This window comes from Colossoma macropomum, unplaced genomic scaffold (genome assembly GCF_904425465.1).
Source record: "Colossoma macropomum unplaced genomic scaffold, Colossoma_macropomum, whole genome shotgun sequence".
NCBI classification, from domain to species: Eukaryota; Metazoa; Chordata; class Actinopteri; order Characiformes; family Serrasalmidae; genus Colossoma; species Colossoma macropomum.
The window spans coordinates 4880872-4905980 of NW_023494793.1; the positions used below are offsets into that span (position 1 = coordinate 4880872).

A 25109-nucleotide genomic window follows, 5' to 3' on the forward strand; every position below is an offset into this window, starting at 1 on the left:
CTGGGGTTCAGAAAGACTATTAGCTGGATGTAGATTTGCATCAACTGGTGTGGCTCCTATTATGTATATAAAACACAAAAACACAAGCGGTCCAGTGGACTGTAGAGCTGCGACTCCCACAAGAAAAATACCATAAAATCTCAACAGAACAACATAATCTACACTCAACCAAATGTGTGTATATACACACACACACACACACACACACACACACACACACACACTGACCCCCACAGAGCAGGTAATATTATGGTGGTGGATCATTATATGATCGGGTGGTGCAACTATATAGTAAGTGGAGCTGATAAAATGGACCATGAGTGCATATAATGTATATGTAGGAACCATATGTGATATGGTCCATGTCTTTTATGTAAGTACCTAAATGCAATAATAATAATAATAATAATAATAATAACAATAACAATAATAATAATAATAATAATGCTAACAATAATAAAATGTTCCATATTTACTATGTAATTATCCATATGTAATATGTTCACATACATAAGCACCTACATGTAGAAATGGTTTTATTCTTTCAGTTAAAATGAGGAAACATGGAGCTTTTTTAAAAGCACTTTACAAAATGGACAGAATGAGTCAGACGGACAAATATGTATTAAAGAGTACTTTAGAAAAGCACGCACACACACACACACCCACGTGCACACACACGCACTTTTCTGTTCCTGTTTTCTTTCTCTTCCTTGCTCTAACAGTCTGACCCTTTGACCACTCACTGCATTAGATTGCTGTGGTGAGCAGAGAGAAGCCATATTCAGATTAAAGCAGGTGCAGTCAGAACTCATCTCAGACACGTCACATCAAGCAAAGCCAGCTAACAAAATAACAGCATCTACACAGCCAGCAAGCTCTAACAAAAGCCTGTGGCAGACGATGGATGTTCTGCTTTCAACTGAAAATCCGCATCTGTGTGTATCTTTGGAAGTCAAGTAAGATGTTTCGAGGACGGCAGTGCTGTAGATCACTCCAGCGCCGATATCTCACAGAACAGCATCACCCCAAGCGTATCACTGTAACTACACCACAGTTTAATTACTGATATTTATTATTAGCGTTTGAGACAATGATGGCACTGATTACGAAGGAAGTTGATTTAAGGTGAAGTTCATTTAAGTCTCCCCCAAAAAAATAACTGTTTCATTGTATAGTCTATATACCAGTGGCGGTTGCTAGGTTACAGGTGAATAAGGTGGGTGATGCTTTTAAAAATAAAAATAGAAAAAAGACTCTTAAAAAAGATGGTTCTTCAATGGTTCTTTAGCTTTATCTTTATGTGGAACCTTTTTGGAAAGGGTTATATATATATAGCACCCAAAAGGGTTCTTCTACTGTTACAATGTCAAGCTTGTAACAGAAGAACCCTTCTATATAGAACCATCTACAGCACGTTCTCCATCAATCAAAGGAACAGTTTTATGATGCAAAGAACTCTTTAATCATGCAAAAGGGTTCTTTGAGTGTTCATGATTCTAAATAAAACCATTTTCTTTGCTAAAGAACCGTTGAAGAACCTTCTTTTATAAAAGTGTATGGAGTGGCTGAACCTTATCTGAGGCCTTGATAAACATATGATGTCACACATCAACCGAGTTCAGTATTAATGACCAAGAAAACAAAGACTGTACAATTTATGCCACAATCATTTATCATTTTGTTGCATGGCAACCATGGCCTACTGTTCAAGGGGAATATCACAAGTTATATAATTAAAAGGTTAAGCTGTAAACAGAGTCGTTCAGATTAGATTTTGAAATGCTCCCTTCTTAAGGACCTTTTTTTTATTAATATAATAAAATAAAACATTTTCTCTGTAATCAGATGAACGAGGACACTGTTGGCTATCTGTGTGTGAAATGTAGTGACTCTGTCTTGAGCTGCTAGTGAGCAATGAGGGGAGAAACGGGAGCCCCCGCCTCAAATCTCTCCACAAAGCAGGCCATGCCAGATAACAAACAACACAACTGCAGCTTTCTTCATAAAAAGGGTGTACCTGCCACTAATAAAAAACCCCAAAACATTAAATTGTTTGCTGTTTAGAAATGTTGACTTGCTTGCTCACCTGCCAAGACAAAAAACTGCTTCTGATACTGTAAATTATGTGCATTTTCATCAACAGCCAGGTTCACAAGCAGTGCAATAATTCATTAATATTCTGACTAATAGCTCAATCGGAATAGAATACGTCCATGTAAACACCTCAATTGGAACAGTCTTGTCGGAATAATATCCATGTAAACACTTGTATCCGATTACATTCCCTATCGGGAAGTTTGAGTACGTTCTGCATGTTCGTCATAGTTAAAGTTTATAACGTTCAACATGGCGGAGCAGAAACTGGTCTGCAGAAGAGACAAAGTTTATGCTCTGATCTTTAAAAGACGGCGGTGGGACGGACGTCCAGCTTATGTGTCTCAGAACACGACGTCTTCCTCTCGGCCTTCTTTAATAAGGACATGTGAAGGACGTTTTCCTGAGTCTGACATCATTTTAAAGCTATTAAAAACACAAGCACTGCTCACTGCTGCTCATCTCACTCTGACTGGACTCACGTGATGCTTGTTGTCATGGTAACGTCTACACTAAGCGCTGAGTAGAGTGAGCATGTAAACACCTCAGTCTTAATATATAATCGGAATGGGTTCAATCGGATTGGCAAAAGTCTTCGCATGTAAACGCAGCCAATGTGATTTGAAGAGAAACATGCGTAGTGCAAAAACAGAAGGAGCTCCAAAACAGACGCAAACTGCATTTTATAGCCACTGTGACACGGAGTTAAAGTCTATCCATGGTGAAGGGGTACATGCAGGGTGTTCTAAGGCAAAATAGTCCCAAAAAAAAACTATTTTGCAGATTTTCCACTATTTTACCATCATCATCATCATTACATATAAAACCTCAGAAGACTTGTGTAGGTTCACTGGTGGTTTTGGATTATAAATAAAATGGCTATATCTGTGTTGTAGACATTTAGACCCCTGGTTCCTATCAGCACCACTGTAAAGAAATCAGAGTACGTTTCTCTAAAGTGAACCATTTCACATCAAACCACTCTGAATGACTTTTTTTGCAACTGAATTCTGCTGAAATGTTGAAAAACCTGGGGAAATCCACTTTAAATATTCCAGCATAGTTTACATTAGACTATTAGACTCGTCTGACTAGGTTGTCTCTCTATATTTTTGCTCTGGTGAATTTTAGTAATTGTGGTCCAACTTCTGCTCCTCAATGACACAGAGGTGAGAGCTGCTGTAAGTGAGAGAGCGTGTTTGGACTGGGCTGACGGTCTGTGTCTCGGTGCGGCGCGGGGTGCTCACGCCCAGCACGGCTCTGGCACAAACAGACTTTTATTAAGGACGCTCCTGCTGGCTGGGCATCTGGGCGAGGCAGATGGTTCCTGTAGCATTATCTTACCTTCACCACTGCAGAGTGAGAGAACGAGGGAGGAAGGATGGATGTGAGAGAGCGAGGGATGGGTCACGAGTGACAGGAAGAGGAAGAGAGAGAGGGTGCTGAGAAAGAGGACTTTGATAACTGAGCATGAGCGAGAAGGATGGAGTCAAGAAGCATTTATGGATCTGGGAAAAGTTTGAGGTTGGTCTGAAAGTGTAATTTAAAGGGCTCGTATCATACATACATACATACATCATCTAAACCGCTTATCCTTCTGGGTCGCGGTGGGCTCGTATCATAGAAAACCGAATTCGGCTCCCTTTTTGTGCACATTTTTGAAATCTACTGTTCATTCTCTGGTCCAAATTGTCCATCTACAGAAATTAGGCTTTGAAAGCAGCTCATTTTGGATTCACTGCTTTTGTGATGTCACAAAAACAACATATATATATATATGTATATATATATAAGAACCTAAAAAACCACCCAGCTCGGAAAGCTTTTTGAATAAAACACAACTCAGAGCAGCCAATCAGAACACATGTAATTTACATACAGTTGTGTGCAAAAGTTTGGGCACCCCCTGGTCAGGTTTTACTGAGTTTCTAAGTGAAAATGGGTTAACACATTCTCTATAGTGAACACACTTGTGCACATTTTAATGCACAATCACAATCACTTTGCATTTGCAATCATTATATTTGATACGTTTTAGGCCAAAAGTTTATCACAAGATTATCGTAAAACAATCTCTCAGGCAGTATATGTGTAAACTTTTCATGTGAGCTTTTAGGTACATTATATGGTTTGGACGTCTGGTTCCTATCAGCACCACTGTGAACAATTCTGACTGGGCAACATTCTCTAGAACAGAGACTTTCACTTCAAGCCACTCTTAATAACTGTTTACATCTTAATGATTGAACTGAGCAGAAATTTTTAAAGATTTTGGTGGCATTCCCCTTAACACCCAGAATGCAGGGAACGGTGATCAGTTTTAGGGAAAACAATTTGACAAACATCTGTAGGTTGATAATTACAGTATGTTATTTACAGATTTATAACTGTGTCGTTACCAAAATACAGTAAACATTTATTAAAATACCTGAATTTGGTGTTTAGTTTATAATATCCGAATGTTCACTGTGGAGGTTTATATTGTATTTAAAGTAATAAAAATCATAATACGACAAGTGGTTCCATGTGTGTTTGCGAAGCTGAAACAGCTTAGGAACAGATGATACATTCTTTACCCATGAACTAATGGAACTACTGAACTGCACTGCAGTGCTGGACTCTTTCCACATAAAGTTGGATTTCAGGAATTGTCTTTTGTGTGAAACCAAACAGTACATTAAAACGTGTGCATTGTGACGCGTTACCTTGTCGGCCGCTGCAGTGTCCTGCTCTCTCCTCTGTCTGCTGATACGTTTTGGTATGCTCACTTCATACGAGGAGAACTGAGACGTCTGAGTGGCTGAACCTGCAGGAAAAAAAATAAAAATCATTGTCAGAGGTTTCAAGAACATAGATGCCTATGTGGACAAACAGAAGTACACTATTATCTACTATATATAAGTAAACCATAAGTAATTGTATGTAGATCTCTAATCACAGTTGTTCAGATTTTAATGTGTTCATTCTTTGCCTTTGTTGCAGCTTCTGTTCTTCTCAGGAGACTCACTTTCAGTTTTTCTAAGAAACCACACCAGGACTAACGAATACACACCCACACCCACACCCCCCTATATATATTATATATATATATATATATATATATATATAGTTGAAGGGAAGTTCAAGAAGTTAAATTTTTATGAATTTTCTGCATAATTAAATGGTTAAGAAGTAAACAAAGCCATTCAGAGTGGTTTGGTGTGAAACGCTCTGTTCTAGAGAAACTTTCAGAGTCAGAATTGTTCACAGTGTTGGTGATAGGAACCAGACGTCTGAAAAGTTTAATGCCTCTAAAAACTCTTTCGCAGGAAGCAATTCCATGAAATGGTTATGAACACACTGACTGATGCCTGAGGCATTAATTTATGATAGTTTTAAAAGGTTCTGGTCAAAATATGGTTTTCACTTTACCATATTTTTAACACTGTCAACATTACACATAAAAACTTTTGGACAGTCTGTATTTGTGCTGTAGACATGGAGACCCCTGGTTCCTATCACCACCACTGTGAAGAGATCAGAGTCTGTAAGTATCAAACCACTCTGAATGACTCTCTGTTCACTCTGCTAATCTCACCGATGTAATTACACAGAAAAATCAGCTGAATCCCGCTTTACGTAGCAGGTTCACTTAAAATAATGCATTATCAACACTGAGGAATGCTGAGGAAATGACTGGAAGCAATGCTGTCTCAGTAAGACTGCGCAATAAAAGTTCAAATAAAAGTTTCACTCAGTTCTGCCACCATTCATTCCTCTCCCTCCGCTGTGACAGAGACATTAGTCAGCAGTCGGATGAGCTGAGTTGGCCTGGGCTGGGCTGCTTTCCTGAATGGGGCAAAGGCTAGATAAGGCAGAACAAAGCACTGTGTACACGCATACACACAGGGATGCTTCAATACACTCACCCTCTCTCCCTCTCTCTCTCTCTCTCTCTCTTTCTCTCATGGTGCATGCATGTAACAAACGTCAATTAAACGAGATCAGTGTCTTTCTCATTCTGCAGTACACAGACCTAAAGCCAAGATGAACTCGAAACTGACCTTTTTTAACCTGGACGTTTAGGTTGCTGGTCATATTACAGATCACATATGAAAAGAACTTTCCTTGTTTTAATAAAACACTTTTATGTTGTATATCAACATCAATAAATCCCTCGTCTGTTCATTCAGTCCATGTATTCAAAACAAACAAATGAAAACAGCCTGTTTTCAATTCATCGTGCTATTCAGCAGTTTCACTCACACTGAAGTTACAAGGAGTCTTTCAGCCTGGACTGCTTGTTGAATGAGGCAGCCAATCAGAACAAGAGGTCATTTACATATACCAGCTTTAAGGGCACAGTAACAAAGACAGCCTTTAAACTCTAAGGGATAAAGAGAGGCTGGATAATGGTCATGTAAAATGAATTCTGACTGGTTTTTGTATATAAAATTACACAACTGCTATAAGTGGACCTCATGGGAAAAAATAAAATACATAAAAATGTAGGACATGTAATAACAACAAAGTAGAATGCGTTATAATGGGATTGTGTTGAATTTATAACAATATAGAATGATTATAAACTTCAAAAGCAAGCGTTCCCTGCAGAGCTTCCTTGCTACAAAAGTTCCGAACTCAAGTCTAGCATGCCTGGATCTCAGATACTCTTAAATGCCATTAAGTAGAAGCTATTCAGGGCGTTTTTGTTACAGTTCTTAAGCTCGACTGGTTAGAGCTTAGCATGACAAGCTGCACTCCACTTCCACTTTATAAGCGCATCACAGAGGCCTGCATCATATCTGAAGTTAGCCTGCAAGTAAAATGACACTTGCAAAGCTTACATTCCACCTCACTGCAATCATCTCCACATATGTTAGACAGTGGTGGACGAAGTACACAAACCATGTACTTGAGTTAAAGTAGAGAGACCCAAGGTAAAATATTACTCCAGTAAAAGTAGAAGTTCCTCCCTTTAGACCTCCACTTGAGTAAAAGTACAAAAGCATTTGCCTTCAAATGTACTTAAGTATCAAAAGTAAAAGTACTAAAAGATTAATTATGATTTTAATGTCCTATTATCATTTTTATAACAAGACTCGCTTCATTAACTCACTTTAGGTGAAAATACTCCAGTGTCTCTCTTGGTAAACCAGTCTTTTAATAGAAGGTCATTAATTAGTGACGCTGATGTCTATTAAAATTATCATAAACACAAAACACTGAAGGTGAACAGTTTCCATCAGGTAGAACTGAGTGGCTCTGAAATCACTTTTTACAAACAAGCAAAGTTTCAGTTTAAGATTTGTTTGAACTTAGTTACAAGTTTAAGTTTAATAAAAACTTTAAACTCAGATTCACAAATGAGTTTCCTTTACTAAACTGCATCTGTAGGTCTCTGTTCATAAACATAAACTAGCCAAAATGAATTTACTATAAAATGAAATCGTGTTTGTATAAATTCAGAAAATAGTCACGTCAGTCACAACTGCATATGAGTACATATTTCTATATTGTGGTCTATTTACACAAAGTTAGGTTAGTTCATCATTTATGTTGAATAGACTCTCCCAAAATTTTATGCTGCTGCACTGACGTTGAACCGTGTGCTGCACTGGGTCGGTATGTCCAGCTCAAAACAAAGTGACCGCTGTGCCCTGATTGGTTTTCTTGCTTCGCGCTTCCTTCGTTTTGACATGTTACGTTTTTATACACACATAAACCAAAAGGAACGACAGATTTCTCATAATGTAGCGGAGTAAAAAGTGAGATATTTGACTTTGAAATGTAGTGGAGTGAAAGTAAAAAGTCGCCCAAAATGGAAAAACTTCAGTAAAGTACAGATACACAAAAAACTACTTAAGTACAGAAACTAATTCCATTTACTTCGTTACTGTCCACCACTGATTTTAAAGTGCACCCACAGGGAGGACTTTTCAGTATTTTTTTCTCCCTGTGTTGCACACACTTCGCTCTTCAGTAACCAGGTCAAGAATGGTGAACGTGAACATCACGTTAAATAGGAAAGAACACTAAACACCCATACTGACAGCCTTTCAGCTACACGGTACCAGAAATACCAGTTACAACTACAGCACACTTTATAGTGACATACACAAATATGCTATTAGCTGCCTGACAGCCCATTTAGAATCTCAATACAATAAGAAGAAACTACACTAAACAACCAAGAGTCTAGACACCTGCTCACGCAGCGCTTCCTCAGAAATGAAGGGTATTAATAGGGAGTTTGTCCCCATTTGCTGCAGTAACAGCCTCTACTCTTCTGAGAAGGCTTTACACTAGATGTTGGAACATTGCTGAGAGGATGTGATTGCATTCAGCCACAAGAGCATTACTGAGGCCAGATACTGATGTCGGATCATCAGTTCTGGACACTCCACCTCATCCCAAAGGTATTGGATGGAGCTCAATCACTCCAGAGAACCACACAGCCCAATGCTGGGGGGCTTTTTACCCCTCTAGCCAATGACTGGCATTGCTCCACAGTGGCCATTGCTTTTCTATGAAGACTGTGCAAGCTTTGTGGGCGCACCTTACAGTAGCATGTGTAATACTCTTATAATCACTTTCCTACAGCATTCCTGTAGTACTGTCCTACAGTAATCTATGATACACATGTAGTATCATTTAGTAAACTATAACAATTGTCTGAATTTAGAAGATTCTTATAGCGGGGTGGGCGATATGGCAAAAGTGGCATATCACGATATTTCAAGACATTTTTACGACACACAATATGCATCACAAGGTCACGCTTTTCTGAGATTTAATGAACGCAACAGACAAAACAGACCCTGTAGTGGCGCATACATAAAATACTATAACAGCAGTAATAATAATAAACCTACAATGATTTTTCTCAGTGTTTACAAACCACACTGCACTAAATCCAACTAAACAGGATCAATTTTGCTCGTTTTGTAATGAAACCTGTAGTTATTCAGTTCTTTAAGTACTGACGATACCCACAATATGCTCAGAAAAGGGCACCATGACGTGATTTATCACGATAACATCAAAATATCACCAAAATGCCCACCCCTACTTACAGTGATCCTAGAGTTTTGAGGATCTTTTTCATCAGGGAACATCTCAACCAACAATGCTAGCTGATTTAGGGTGTTTGTACTCGTAGTTCGGTTCTCTTGGTCCAGAAAATGATACAAATTACTGCAGTTTAGTGCTGGTGCGCTTAGTGTTCACACTGACGTTTAACATCGAACCAGAAGATTAAAAGAAAAGTCATAGAAATTAAAAGGTCCCAACTGATCGGGCTGATTTTATGACGCTCAATAACTGTGATAATGTCCACTAAACTTCCTGAATCATGCTGCTCTCTGTGCTGGTCGGTTTTATTTATGTCTTCTCCTAATCTGTCTCAGAGCAATAAGCCACGAGGCTCCCTGCGTCACCGTGGCTTCGCTCAACCCGAAGCAAAGGGAAATGCTTGTGATGGACTCGATTGGCTCAGTGCTTTTACAAAACGGAGAAACCTTGGGGCTTTAATACATAATATAATTTATGCGTTTGGTCAAATGTGCATATCGAGTATTTAATAATAACCTCAGCCTCATTTTAAAACCCACTTGTTCTATAATTATCATTTCAGAGCGTATGAAGAGATGAAAAAGCACATGCACGTGTCAAAACAGCAGCAGAAACTCATCAAAGACATTCTGCAGAGATCAGATGACACTTCATACTGTCTTTGGTCTGCATTGTGTTCAGAGTTTGTTTTAAAGCGAACCGAGACTGACCTGCTCAGAGGGTTTCATCTGCTTATTTGGTGCACCAAAGTTGGGATGGCAGCGTCCGCACCTGCTCTAACGAACCGCACTAACAGACCAATCGCACCAGGGCTCCTTTTAATCAAACCAAACCTGCCAAGTCTGAAAGCACCCACAGAGAAAACAGCACTGTGTGGATTGATCTATAACTTCTGCAGAAGATCATCTTTCTTTTTCTTTATTTTATCCTGTGGAGCTCTGTAAGTAGTGAACTGAGGTCCATGATGAGAAAGGCTGTAATAACCATAAACAGAAGCCTCTACTGCTGGGTGATGATCTTCCAAAACGGCTTTTAAGTGTCTTATCTAAGGCTTTCCGTGCTATAATTCATTCAGAGTGATTCGGTGTCAAATGCTCTGTTATAGATAAACATACAGCGTCAGAATTGTTCACAGTGGTGGTGATAGGAACCAGACGTCCACCTCTAAGAGATCCCTCCCGGAAAGTTATTCCCTGAAATGGTTACAAATACACTGCGCCTGATTGTCTGATGTCAGTTTTGCGAAGATTATGGCCTAAAATATATACATTTTTAACACGCAGGGCACATCAGGAAAACTCATTTTGCCCACACGCACTATTACTTCACCATTATCAGCATTTCATTTTTATTTTAAATTAAATGGCTACGTTTGCATGACCCCTGGTTCCCGTCTGTGCAGAAATCAGTCATTTTGTCTACGATTAACCTTTTCACATCAAATCACTCCGAATTCTTACTGTTGTTTACATTTCAACTATTAAATTATGCTGATATTTTGAGAAATATGTGGAATTCCTCTTTAGGGGAGCTCGGTTTGTGTAAAGGACCACAGTGCCTGACCATTTTAAGGCTAAATATAAGTGACAAAGCAGCCACGTCCCGTCACTTTGGGAGAAAACGGATAAAGGAAGCAGCAAAGAGCGAAAAAGTGCCCTGCGTGCATCATCACGACGTAATTTACTGTACAGAGAGGGAACCGGATGTTATGGAAATGCATCAGCGGCATTAAAACATCCCTCAGCCTATGAGGGATTAGAGTGGACAGGAAAACAATATGCCCCTTTATCCCCACGGTGTAACAGGAATATTGATTTTGTGGCTTGTTACCCACGCTTTCCCTCAGAGAAGTGGCCACAGTCTGTGATATTACACATTAATCCTGCAATTACAATCAGGATTTGTGTAGCGTTTCCAAGCATGAGGACGATGCAGTCTCTGGCAATGGTAGCTGACGGCAAGTTCTGTTAACTTTACAGCTTTAATACAACAGATTATATGTGAAATATGCTTATTACCATATTTGTTTGTTTGTTTAACCTTTAATTTAACCAGACAAGTCATTAAGATTATGTGCTTATTTACAAAAGTATACCGATGGGCGTCCAGATATACAGCGTGATTCAAAAAGATTAATCCGATTTCAAAGCGCCATATTTTTAAACCGTGAGGCGTCTAGGAACCAATCACAATCCAATTGAAAGAGGGAGTCATAGAGTTTCTGACTGTCACCGGAAGATGGCTCCCTACAGTCTGAGAGGAGATGGAGACCCCTGAGCAGAAAGCGTTCTGCGTTCACTTCAATAAGAGTGAATCCGTCATAACAGTGCAGTGTGATTTTCATGGGCAGTGAAGCTTCAACAGCTCAGAGCGTTCGTCGTTGGTTCCACAACACTGGATGATCTCCGAAATCGCACTGAAAGAGCCGTGAGTGCAGTGATACCCGACATGCTCAGTCGAGTACAGGATGAATTAGACTATGGTGTTGATGTTGTCTGTACAGCTGGAGGAGGTTCATATTGAGCACTTGTACAATCACATAATAAACTTTATGCTCATTTAAACCATTTACAGTTTACTGCATTGATCTGTAACGATTTACAAGGCAAATAAATCATTTTGAAATGCCAGTGAATCTTTTTGGATCACCCTGTATTAACTCTATTTTAACAACATCCAATTTGGCCCCTTTTGAACAAATTCCACAAAGAAAATATTTTATATTTTTATGAATAAACAATGTTGTCACTCATGCAAAGCATCACTTGTTTTCCTTGTGGTCATTTTCATGACCTAAATCTTCACTTTAGCCAAGTCCATGGGAGGTTCAGCGTTCGCTTATCTGAAGCCTTATTCAAATCCTAGAATAGTAAACAAGTAAAGCAAAATACAAGTAAAATTATACGTAAAATAAACAAAAGCTATGACGATTTTAAATGAGAAAATATTCAAATAACACCCCACCTCCCCCCATCGGCACTCACGGAGTTTTATAACTCTCGTATGTTGCGTCGAGTGCGTGAGGTGGGCCGACTGAGCAGAGATAAAGAGAACGACGATAAACTGATAACACCGTGCTGAAGAGAACTCATTTCCAGCTTCTGAAAGTCACTTTGCATGGCAATCTGTAAACCGCAGCACCACAACCAAACAGAGGAAGCACAGACATCTGGACCAGAGAGATTCTGGCAGTACGAGTGAAAGTGGAACAATTTCCTTATTTAAAAACTGGCTTAACCTTTATTTGTGACTTGAGGTCCCACTTTATTATATTCCTCCAATAGATTATGTATAAATGCTAAATCTAACAAAAAAACTATCTGTTGAAAGTCTCAGCAGCTGCAGGGTTAGGATTAGTACCAGGATTAGGCTTGGGTTTAGGTTTAGGTTTACAGTTGGAGTAAATTAAAGTAAATCCAATAGATCATTAAATGTAAGATAAGGTATTTACAGTAGGCTGGCCAGATAAAGTGCTATCTAGCTCGGTAATGCCATTAGAGGAGAATCTAATCAAATGTCTAGATCAAGGCGTGAAACACAGGGGGTCCTGGGGGTCTCTCGGACTCCCTGGATGTCTCAAAAATCAAAATTCTGGGGGGTCCCTGAAACATATTATGACGTTATGCTGGGTAAACAAGACGCTCAAATAGAAATTCAGTGAAGGGTCACTGTTTATCTGCTTCACCCACAAAAAAAAGCTTCTGTCTTTGATATTCTTAACTAACTAGAGCTGCAGCACTGCTCTGCCTCAGGGTGGCGCTGTAGGAAACTGGTCCACCCAGTTGGTCCTTCATAGCATAGCAACTTTAATAATGCCCGGATACCCCTGAAACAACTAAAAACATCGCATGCCGTATTTGTAAATCTGAAATCTTGCCCAATTTCACAAGAGTTTGGCTGAAAGAGTGAATGGCTACTGATTTCTCAAGCCGGAGACAGAAGAGGAGCTGCGTAATCTCTATTAATGTGTGGAAGAGCATATTACCAAACTAGAAAAGAGCATTGCCAGAGGAAGAATTCTTAAACTGAACATTTTCATGCCACTGAATCTATCTTCAGCACCACTATGGGAGTGAATTAGCAGTGTACTTCATACACTGGCCCAGATATTTAGGGATGCACTGCTTACGAACTATTATAGCCGATTTCTGAACAGCCAAATTGGCTGATGGCTGATTTTTATTAGCCTGTTTATAAATCCAGTGCTCACATTATGTGAGCTAAATGAACACAAGAAACACACTTAATCATCTCCAGACATTTCTATCAGCCAAATCTGCAATGAAAACAACATTATTTGCTCTTCGATGGGCCAAACTGACATTCCAAATGTTTCACAGTTAAATCAGCTGCCTTTTTAAATAACATGAATCAAATAAAGTGCTACACTGAAAGTAAGAGATGGCTGGCTATTTATCAGTCATGCATAATTATGCTACGACATTTTGGTTCAGGTGTAGCAGCCGCATTCAAATGCAGTGTGGGGTCACTTTACCTGCCTCACCTTATTTACCTTTTAAAATTGCAGCGCAGATCTACCAAAATAATAACAATTAAAATTAACAATACATTTTGTGTTTTGAGCAAAAATGAGCAAATTCTGTGCGTAAACTGTTCCAGGACGTCTCACTCACTGGTAACGGATTTACATGTGGAGATGATCGAGACACCCTGCCGACCGAACCACACGATCAGAACTGTTTAATGACAATTTAAGGTTGACATACAGTGGTCACTGTGTCAGACATGCTGGATGATACATCGTAGATGCAGTACTGAAAGATAAACACCTACGTTAACTGTAATGAACCTCATTTACTGGGTGCTTCAGAATATGGCGCTTTGAAATCAGATTAATCTTTTTTCGAGTCTGTTTTTTAGACCAAAAAGATCCAACACGAGAAAAACAGAGCCTAACAAACCTCAGTTCCTAGACTGAGAGATGTGGAATGTACTAAGAAGTTTTAAATGCAGTTTTACACAGAACTTTTTTCAGTTTTAATGTGAAAAAACCTTTACACAGAACACAGCTACTTTCACATTTACTCGAGTCGTTTCACCGGCACTTTTGCTGGAACCACTGTTGGGCTGCTCTGCTCAGCCTTTATATGGTCCACGACTTCTACGAATGAAAACACTGATCTATGATAACCAAAACGCTCACACAAGTGCCCCCCCAAGGACAAGTGCTGTCTTTTGGAGAAAAAAACACCCTTATTAACGCGACCGGACATCAGAACAAGTACAGAAAACACCAGAAACGTAGTGATGTCCAATTAGTCCACTAACGCCGGAGGCTGATCTTCCGACAAACTCACATCAGTCGATCCAAAGGACGTGTTTCCTTAGCCTAAAGTGCCATCTAACCGTGCAGACACTTGGCATTATCCCAAATAAGCTTTTACAGAGCACCTTAAGCTTCTTAAACATGTACTATTCCAACAGTCAGACCAAGTGAAGGTTCGTATGTGGACTTACTTACTATACTGTAGTGTAAGATAAGCTGCTCTTGGTAAATAAATGCAAAATATAAATACAAATTAAGCTGCAAAATGAGTGTTACTCAGCCCATAACCCTACAAACTTTTTATCAGTGTGAAAATCACCTTTTTTCAGAAAAAAAAGTGCTTATTGAGGCCACAACTGCAGTCTTAAAGGGGAACTCCACCTATTTTTCAAAATTTCTACATAAGTACATCATTGGGATGTAAAAAAAAAAGTCATTCAGGGTGGTCTGGGGTGAAATTCTCAGTTCCAGAGAAACTTATCAAGCCAGAATTGTTCACAGTGGTGGTCATAGGAACCAGACGTCCACCTCTAAAAGCTCCCTCACAGTAGCTTATAACATGAAATGGTTATGAATTCACTGCCTGATGACTGAGACACTGTTTTACAGTAGTTTTGTCTAAAGTTTTGGTCTAAAACGTATTTTCATCCGTTTATTTTAACCCAGTCATGGTCGAAGGATACAGAAAGGGTGCTATGAGGCAAATAGTCCCCATAGAAAATTTATTTTTTCAGATTCTCCACTATTTTACCATCATCAACATTACATACCAAAGCTCAGAAGACACGTGTAGGTTCACTGGTGGCTTTGGATAGTAAATAAAACGACTCCTGGTTCCTATCACCACCACTGTGAAGACATTTAAGTCTGTACGTTTCCTTACAAATGAACAACTTCACATAAAACCACTCTGAATGACTCTGTTTAAGCCAAAATTTTGAAAAATCGGTGGAATTCCCCTTTAAAGCTTATTTTATAGTATGAAAAGTGGCTGGATTATGACCAACCACGGACAGTCTAGGCTAATAAAAGTACAAATCGTGTATTTTCAGGCATTTTAGACCAATTTCTGAGCATGTTTTACCGAATGGCACTAACCTTACAGTAAAACTGGCCTCGGTGTTTTTCCGTAGAGGTTTATTATTGTGGTGAAACATCGTAGCTTAGCACTGTTTACTCACCTCCACTGCAGTCCGAGAGCTGGCAGAGCAGAAACAGGACACAGACAGTTTGAAAGCGACGAGAAGGTCCTGTAACAGCCATCGTTTCTGCCGAAAAAATCGCCGAGGAAGTGTTTTAACAGTCAAATTTCTGTTTCCTTTTCTTTATCCAGGCGTTGTCTTCTGAGCAATGGCACTGAGCCCGCTTCACTCCACATAACGCTCTTACGGAATGACCCCTAAGCCCCGGCTACCCGCTCACTTCTCCCTCGGCTCTGCCTCCCCGCATAAGAGCCTGGCGACGGAGCCACGTTCGCCCATCAACACGAATATTTCCAAGGTAATCCTCTCAGAAATGGTGCTGCTTGTTGGCTTACCCGGCTGAAAGCTTCGAGACTCGGGAGAGTCGGACGTGAATTCCCAATCAAGCCCAGCCTGACTACAGAGGGCGACACGGGGCGCGTCTCATTCCACAATGCTCCCTACCCCCTACGCCCTACTCCCTAGACAGCACGCCAAAATAAGTGTTCCAGGGCGGTTAGAGCAGGGGTATTTATTTATTAATTAATTATTAATTAATTCAAATTGAATAAGGTCCAGTTAAAGAAAAGTTCCCCAAGCAAAGGTCCGGAGCATCATAATGTCTAACTTGCCTTATGATTCAGGGCCATATAAGATATATTGAAGTAAACTAATAGTTATATCAGGGTCATTCTACAGAAACGTCCATTTTGGTGTCCCTAGTGTTTAGAGATATATTACATTTCAAAAACATGTTTGGGTTACAATTTATTTATATTTTAAATAAAACAATAAGTTGTTTTAATAATTAGACCTTCTTCAGCCTCAATTTAGCAATATTGGTTTTTAAATCAATTATCTAGAATTCCAAGCACCACAGAAGAGCTCGTCCTCACAGTCATGTGTGAAGGCTGAGGCCATATTTTGAACAAAAAAAACACATTTTTCTGCTATTTTTACTACAATAAATATAATAAAATATTATAATATATATAATGAAAGTTGTTGTCCCCAAGAGTCATTTTACTGGTGTTACCGTGTGACAAAAAATCTATTTTAAAATAAAAGTCACACCAATGACATCACTTGACTTCCTTTTACCTATTTTCTGAGGCTCTATGAAGAAAAGCGCATGGTGAGTCCACTGAGTCTTTCAGTTATCAGAGATTTCATTTAGCTCATGATTTCATATGAAGCTTTTAGCTGACGTCACTGGTGTGACCGACTTTATTCTGAGGTAATTGTGAAAAAATAAAACACGAATGGATTGAATGACATATTTTAGTGGAGATTCCATGACTGACAACATGTGGTTTGATGCTCTGTAGCAGCGATTTGGTAAAATGCATTTTTCATTAAAAATGTCTCTGGAGTTACCTTTCTTATGTGTAACACCAATGAGGATCAGTAACACCAGTGACTCCTATGGAGAGATGGAAAAGTGGATGTTTCTGTAGAATGACCCATCAACATCTTATGAAGTCAATAAATGAATCACTTTCTTCTTCTACTGTTGTCTCTCACCTCGTCTCTCCCCTGTGTGTGTGTGTGTGTGTGTGTTGTGTCACCAAACCGGTTTAAGGGGAGCCTCTTCTTATCTCCCCATTATATCAAAAACATGACTCCAAAACACCAGATGGCGCCCGCAAGCAAGTCCTTGATGAATGGGGGTGAATGAAACTAAACGGCTAAAAACGGAAAGTTAAAATAGTTTCTAATCACACATCCAGAACTTTTCTTTCATTTTAGAAAGTAGAAGGATGTATTTCACTAAAAAAGCTAAGAAATCTCACCTGTATGTTTCCCTTTTTCTACAGCAAACGGGTTTTGGGCAGCAGGACGCTAACATTACTGATACTGAGTGCTGATTGGTTGGCGAGCGGAGCAGCTCATTGGCTGTTTGCGCTCACTGACGTCATGAAGGCGCCATTTTAAACTCCTATAATTGGAGTTCAAAAGCTCTTAAAAACGAGAGCTGATTGGCCGAGTAGCATCACGTGATATTTACAATGCGTGTGATTGGTCTGTGAGTTTCTTGGGCTGCTAAGGCAAGAAAAGTTACGCCGATTAAAACAGAAACTCTCTGTTTTAAAATAATTAAATCGTTCTCAATAGTTTATAGGTTATAGGTCCAGGCCAGGATAGCACAGTGTCTGGTTCCAGGCCCGGACCTCGGCCCACCTATAGCAACTTCTGGGTTAGTGCATCCAAAACCACAGTATTCATCAAACAGTAGCTGAAAAGTACCCCATTATAATCTTGCTCACTCATCATTCTGTTACAGTGCTAAAACACTGTGACACGAAAGCCACTGTTAAGGTTTTGCTAATCACCTAATCATGTTGAATGTTTTAATGTCTTGCAGCGCTTGAGTTTCAGGGGTTTTAAGGTTGTCTTTGTTGTTAGTTTTGTTCGATGGTTAGCTTAAGATGTGTTGGCTGTGTTTTATTGTGTCATGCAATGTGTGAGTTTAGTGTTTATTATTGTATATTGTTATATAATACACGTAAAATTACTTTGTTACCTCATCAAATATGTCTTGGCTGAGGGAAGGTTAAAATTCTGTAAATAAGATTTTTTTGGGCAAACTATTCCTTTAAGAATGTAAAATGTACCAAATACCAAATGTCACAAAGTGTCCAAATGTCACTAAAATGTCCAAGGCTGCATTCAAAACAACATACCACCATACTAAGCATACATCACCATTAGTAGCATTTATTAGTACAATACATATAGTATAGTATAGTATAGTATAGTAGTGCAGTATCTTCATGAAATGTTTACATGTTTTAGGATGACTTGTGTGGAAGCTGTGTCTCGTGGAGGCATGGGTTCGAATCCCACTTCTGACACCAGTTTTAGCGTTCACCGCTTTAAAAGAGACACAGCTTCCTCACAAGTCGTGGTGCTTTTTCCCCAGCTGTTAGCCACAGCTGCGCCATACGTAGTTTTCTTTTCTCTGACAGCTTGTTCACTACCAAGCTCACATCTCCCACTGTATTTCGCTCATACATACTCAGGGGCAGCTCCTAGCCCTACCTCCTATAATAAGAGTCCTTAGCAGTGAATACTGCTGAAGAACACCCAACCTAAAACTACATGTAAACATTTCTTTAACATGCTACAATATAGTACAGTAGTGTGTGGTTTTGGACACAGTCCTAGGCTGCATTCAAAACATACTCTCGTACTAAATGGTATGTCAAAAATAGTACGCCACCAACAGAGGCCCATTCATTAGTGTAGTATGTTTAGTATAGTAGTATGTGGTTTTGGACGCGGCTCTAGTGTTCCTGTACGTCTAGGGTCCTTTAAGGCCCGATCAGACAGTAAATAGGGAACTACAAGTCGATTTGAGACGGACCCACTGGCGATGCTTTAACCCAACCCCTTCCTTTTCTAACGCAGTTTTAGGCCAGCACTTTTGGTTATGTTAACCCACTGTAATCTGTTTAAAAACACCTTATACCCACTTCCACAAGAGCTACAGCAATTCTGCGGTAAGTTAAAAACGACTCTTTGGAGCTAGTTAGGCTGCTTCATCTGAGTTTGTGCGGGAAAGTAGGGGGTAGTCAACATAAAATCGCACTTAAATGTTGTGGACCGCTCTTAGGGCCGACTAATAATATTTCATTAGAAGAAAAAAAAATACTATCCCTAGTTGTCAATACCGCGAGACTTCAACCACAATTTGAATAATCTAGTGAGAAAAAATATAAATTATGTGCGTTGTTTGACAGCAGTGCCTAGTTTTGCCCCAGTCCCTAACTCTATCAGCCAATCGCCGCGCAGCTAGCAGCGTTTCCCTACAGCAGTGTCACTCGTCTGATGTTTTGGTGTGTAAATGTGTTGTTTTTTTGTTTTTGTTTTTGTTTACGATGGTCACTCTGTAGAAACTTCATACGTATAACTGCCTTAGCTGTGACATTATCTTAGTATAAACACGAGGCCGAAATCTGCTCCCCGTTCGTCAGCTTTGTGTTCGAACTTTTCCGTTCCACCTTAAATAGTGAAGCAGTTAGTCTCAGGCGACTCGGCACCAGAATGCGACTGCTGCACCATTTAAGGTGGAACGGAATAGTTCGAAAACGAAGCTGGCGGACATGAAACTGACTTTAGCCTTGTAGTTCCAGCTCTTGTTAAGAAAACTTAATTTTGTTGTAGGTGTTTGTAAGCTGGCGTCCTTACCAGCAATATGGGCTCTGAAGATCTGGACGAAACCGTGGAGAAGATCCTGAACGGAGAAGGACTGGAGGTCACAGGTTTCGATTCGGTGCCCGAGCAGCTGAGGCCCGTCGCCCTGAGGAAGACTGTGTGCTACATAGTGAGCGCGGTCATCTTTAATGCGAAGGTAATGACATTGGAACAGCAGTGTGGGGGGCTTTACTGGGGGGTCAAGGGGTACTCAGGTGTCACTCATTGTTCTGATTTACAATCAGAGGTGGGTACACATTTAGAAACGGGGGTTCTTCAATGGTTCTGTATAGAACCTTTAATGAAAATGGTTCTAGGTAGCACTAAAAAGGCTTTTCTGTTGTCACAAGCTTGGCAATTGTGCTATATAGAACCATTTTGAAAAAGGTTCTCTATCAATCGGAAGAACCATTGAAGGAACAGCAGTGTGGGGGGCTTTACAAGGGGGTCAAGGGGTATTCAGGTATCACTCATTGTTCTGATTTACAATCAGAGGTGGGTACACATTTAGAAACGGGGGTTCTTCAATGGTTCTGTATAGGACCTTTAATAAAAATGGTTCTAGGTAGCACTAAAAAGGCTTTTCTGTTGTCACAAGCTTGACAATCATGCTATATAGAACCATTTTGAAACAAGTTCTCCATCAGTCAGAAGAACCATTGAAGGAACAGCAGAGGTGGGTACACATTTAAAAATGATGATTCTTCAATGGTTCTGTATATAACCTTTATGAAAATGGTTCTAGATAGCACCAAAAATGTTACAAGCTTGACAATGGTACTATAGACAATGGTACCATAGACAACACATTCTCCATCAATCAGAGGAACAGTTTCACCACGCAAAGAACCATTTAAGCATGCAAATGGTTCTTTGAGTGTTAGAACCATTGTCTTTACTAAAGAACCCTTGAAGAACCATCTTTTTTAAGGGTGAGAGTAGCATAAACCAATACTCAAGTATTGTTACTGCTATAAAGTAATAACTAAAAGTAATAAAGTCAAAGTGCCAAAAAGACGAACTCGAGAAGAACCGAAGCAGCAGATCAGAAACTCCTTAAGGAGGAATTTCACCTATTTTTCAAACGTTCTGCATAATTAAACGGCTAAGATGTAAACAGAGTCGTTCAGAGTGGTTTGGTGTGAAATGCCCTGTTCTAGAGGAACTCATGATGGTTCACAGTGGTGGTGATAGGAACCAGACGTGTAAAACACGATGCCTTTAAAACCTTCCTCAAAGAAAGTTATAACGTAATGGTTACGGATACGTTGTATGATTCCTGAGACACTGTTTTCGACTGTTTTTTTAAGAAGATTTTTACCTAATTTATTTATTTATTTATTTTTCTATAAACATCATTATGGTGCAGATGCATGCAGGGCACAATTGTTCCTAAAACTTTAGTTTTTTCCAGATTTACCACTAATTTATTATAATCCACATTATATGTAAAAATTCAGAAGACATGCAAAGGTTCATGATCATTTTGGACAGTAAATAAAACGTCTACACTATGTAAATGTTACCACCCATCTTAGCGTATAATAACCCTTTTCACTCTTATGTGCCCTCGTCTACACGAGGCCCACTGCACCGTCGTACTACTTCTGACAGACGAGGTTTGAATGACGCTCCTGTTGTTGCTCAGCAGTCAAACATGTCATGAGACTCACATCTCATTCAGTTCTGTTTATACCTTGTGTAAAATCTGAATAATTCCCTTTGGAATTGTTAGAATTTTTCTATGAATTAATCCTAAAATGTCTCTTTCATAATAACAGTCATAATAATAAATACAGTCTTACATTAATGCAGAAATCCAGCTAATCCCCAAGGGTTCGTATCCTTTTACATGTAACTGTATCTTTGCTCTGTGTCTGTATGTGTTGTAGGAGGAGGTGCTGATGGTGCAGGAGGCGAAGAGGGAGTGCTACGGACACTGGTACCTCCCCGCAGGCCGTATGGAGCTGGGGGAGAGTATTCAGGAGGCTGTGCAGAGGGAGGTCAGAGAAGAGGCCGGAGTGGACTGTGAGCTGGTCACTTTGCTGCTGGTGCAGGAACAGGGGCCGCGGTGGATCCGCTTCACCTTCCTCGCTGAGGTTACAGGTCAGAACATTAACATTCATCAGTCAGCTGGACGTGAGCACTTTATTCATTATGAGTCGGCCACAAAGCGAACTATTACTGCGTTATTCATTTGTTATTAACCTGTTACGAGCTAGTTTGATTTGAGTAATCCTTTGTCACCTGGCCTTCATCAGCTACAGTAAGCAGCGATGAGGATTAGTCCTCCACATTTTACATTTACGGTATTTGGCAGACACTCTTATCCAGAGCGACTTACAGTTTGATCATTTTACACAGGTTGGTGATTGTAGTGTTAGGAGTCTTGCCCAAGGACTGTGTAGGGTGCTGAAGCCCAGTCTACAGAAAATTGGTCACAAAGCTCCTCTTATTTAAACAAGTATTTATGGTCACTTATTTATTGCCAAATTTCAGGCTACTGTTGATACAGTTTTTGAAGCTGTACAATGTATTTTTGTCCATTTTTACCGTAACAGTAAGATTAGGTGATGTGGCAAAGACAAAACATCAAAATACGTTTAGTTTTCATAATGCATGGCTCGCGTCACAATATTTAATTGGTCTGAGGGCTGTGAACACACTGGACCAAACGCACCTGCAAAACAGTAGTGCCATACAGTTGTAGGCAAAACACATCCTTACACACTTAAATATGGAATTATGGCACATTTAAGAAAAAAGAAAACAAAATGTGCTTTTGCACAGGCCACAGTTTCTGTTTTATTTTTTCCTCCAATATGTTAAAAACCAGCAAATAAATCATAATTGTGCATTAAAATTTGCAGAAATGTAGAGGATGTGTTAACTTATTCACACTCAGAAAATCAACAAAATGTCATTTCACCAGGGGTGCCTAAACTTTTGCACGACTATATGTAAAAAAGGCTATAAATACTGTAAGCACAATGATTTTAAGAAGGAACGGGAGAAAAAAAAAAATCAAATAAATCTGTAAAAATAAATGAATAAAATAAAGAATGGAATCGAATCAGCTACTTGTTAACGTGTAGTTTATACGGTTACTATACACTGGCTGTTGCTGATGTTTAAAGGCTACATATAATTGGTTTAAATTGATAAATTGGCCCTCGAAATTATTTTGATTTTCTATTAATATTAGCCCATTTCACAAATCAGCCGTACTACAATCCCAGCATCCCCACTCCCAACAACAATCTATGGGACAGCAGTTCTGTACCCCATTGTACATCATATCACCAAACACACAGTCAACCAACATAAACGCTATAAACACTCAGCAGCTCAGAAACGGATCCCAAGAATTAGTGAAGCTGCGGAAAGAAAAGATGCCAGGTGTCAAGACCAGCACACGGGCAGGTTTAAAGACCTACATCCTGGCGACATTTATAGTGATTTAACAGTTATCTGTAGCTAACGTAGCTGAAATATATCAAGTATTTACATGTAATATTTGAAGGTTCGTGACAACTGGCTATATTTTGATATTGATGTTTTGGAGTATTAAAATATTAACGCTTTCTGGGTCATAGAATTTGTTGAGATTTTTTAATATGGCCCTTTAAGTGGTTCCCTGCTCTACAGCATAAACACGTAAATACAGCATTTTTCTTCAAATTTTAGTCCACAATTTCTGTTATTTATTTGCCAAGTTGAACGTGTGTCACTACTTTTGCACAGGCCATGTTTTGTTTCATTTTTCCCCCAAAATAAACAATACCTGTGAGTAAAAGTGTGCAGAAGTGTGTTCTCTGTAGAGGATCATTTATCACGTTCATTTATTTTGTCTTGGGAAATCAACAAGACGTCATTTGGCTTGAGATCACATAACAGCCTGCTGTGGTTTGCGGGAAGTGTGTGATGATGTAGGACTACAGTTTGTTCGATGCTAATTGGTGGGATATATAAGCTACATTAGCTTTGAAGCTCCAGTGCAAACTGAAGACGAAAACTTCAGACACCAAACCTGTCTTGGATGATGAGCTGAAATAAGGGGGAAACTGTGAACATGTGATTTTTGGTGATGCAGTGCTCACCATTATTGTGATTCTGTCTACGTGGTCTCACCTTCTTGTGTCTCTCAGGTGGGAATCTGAAGACGACAGCTGAGGCTGACTCGGAGTCCCTGCAGGCTCAGTGGTGGGATCGAGAGACTCCTCTTCCTCTCCGTTGCCAGGACATCTTGACCCTTATCGATGCCGGCCTCAAATATCGCCGGAAGCCGTGGTTCCCCGTGTGCCAGCCCGTTGACCTGCCCTGCGAAGTGGTCTGTCAGAGACTGCTGCTGGCCTTCACTAACCCTAAAAACAGTGACGAGGAGCGTCTGTGGCTGTTGCTAGGCGACCACACTGTTGACGCTGATGCGGAGATGCTGCCTCGCCTTCCTGTGGCGGCGGTGACGCACACGGTCACGTGGGCAGGACAGCGTCTGGTCAAGAAGTGCATGGCCTCGTCCTATTCCGCTCTAAACGTGAAGGTCTGCGGGATCCTGGGCGTGCAGCATAACGGGAGAGTTCACGGCAAAACGGACGGGCTCTGTTTCAACACACTAGTGACGCTGGAGTATTTAGACGAGGGTCTGGTAGATCTTCACAGCCCCCCGCCTTTGGAGAGTGAGGGTTACAGATGGCAAGAAGTGACCAATCAGAGCCTTAAGATGAACATATTGCAGAGGATAAAAGATGCATCACTTCTGCCTCTGCACAGCCTCTACTGATTGGCCGTAATTAGGTCTTAAAGGACTGTACTAAAGGACCGGTGACTGGATGATTACATTTGAATCCAGCTTTTAAGTCGAAATGCTCTTTGAATGGTTTTATAAATGACTGTTGCAGAGCAGCATGCTACCTCTGAAGCGACCCGTGTACTTTAGACTCAGTTTTACAAAAGCTATTCATCAAACTTAATACTTGACTTGAGAAGAACTATGGAGTTTATACTGAATATACTGCACTTATAAGGCACTAAATGAATTCAAAGGGATCAGCAATATTAATTTAGCCACTACTGAGCAAAACGCTTCATGTGTTCATGGTAGAAAACATCTAAATGTTCAAGAATGAGTAGTATTTTTTGCTTTACTGCACGATAGCAGATTCTGATTGAATGCATTCTTGAATGCTTGGTTTTACAGAGAGAGGTGCCGTATAGAAAGCATCACCTACTGTACTGATTTATAATAAACTAGTTTACTTTCCATTTACTTTGCATCTTTCTGTGCCAGTCTGATT

At 39.9% G+C, this 25109-nt stretch overlaps 2 protein-coding genes across 6 annotated transcripts in view; one reads left to right on the top strand and one right to left on the bottom strand.

Moving 5' to 3' along the window:
- The window catches only part of adam9 (ADAM metallopeptidase domain 9), a 68744-nt gene extending 52690 nt beyond the window's left edge, over positions 1-16054 (bottom strand). For both annotated transcript variants that reach the window (XM_036578257.1, XM_036578256.1), the window contains exons 1-2: positions 15619-16054; positions 4803-4903 (exon numbers count right to left, since the gene is read on the bottom strand). In XM_036578257.1, coding sequence (XP_036434150.1) covers positions 4803-4903; positions 15619-15700 — 183 coding nt within the window. In that variant the 5' untranslated portion in view covers positions 15701-16054. The remainder of the gene's footprint in view (positions 1-4802; positions 4904-15618) is intronic.
- A 2913-nt stretch (positions 16055-18967) lies between these two features.
- nudt18 (nudix (nucleoside diphosphate linked moiety X)-type motif 18) lies at positions 18968-25075 on the top strand. 4 transcript variants are annotated; one of them, XM_036578258.1, is made up of 4 exons: positions 18968-19121; positions 19786-19972; positions 21708-21921; positions 23964-25075. In XM_036578258.1, exons 2-4 carry the CDS (start codon positions 19817-19819, stop codon positions 24593-24595), a joined length of 1002 nt encoding a protein of 333 aa, XP_036434151.1. In that variant the 5' UTR covers positions 18968-19121; positions 19786-19816; the 3' UTR covers positions 24596-25075. The 4 variants fall into 4 exon arrangements, with proteins under 4 accessions (XP_036434151.1, XP_036434153.1, XP_036434152.1 ...); XM_036578260.1 differs by lacking the exon at positions 18968-19121 and adding an exon at positions 19466-19514; XM_036578259.1 differs by lacking the exon at positions 18968-19121 and adding an exon at positions 19468-19509 and having other exon boundaries at positions 19781-19972.
- Positions 25076-25109: the final 34 nt, after the last annotated feature.

What these genes read in the sequence shown, in the direction of transcription:
- nudt18 (XM_036578258.1), top strand. Translation starts at nt 19,817, where the DNA reads ATGGGCTCTGAAGATCTGGACGAAACCGTGGAGAAGATCCTGAACGGA. An exon ending in CGGTCATCTTTAATGCGAAG is followed by an intron (nt 19,973 to 21,707) that starts GTAATGACATTG and finishes TATGTGTTGTAG; the next exon opens with GAGGAGGTGCTGATGGTGCA. An exon ending in CTTCCTCGCTGAGGTTACAG is followed by an intron (nt 21,922 to 23,963) that starts GTCAGAACATTA and finishes TGTGTCTCTCAG; the next exon opens with GTGGGAATCTGAAGACGACA.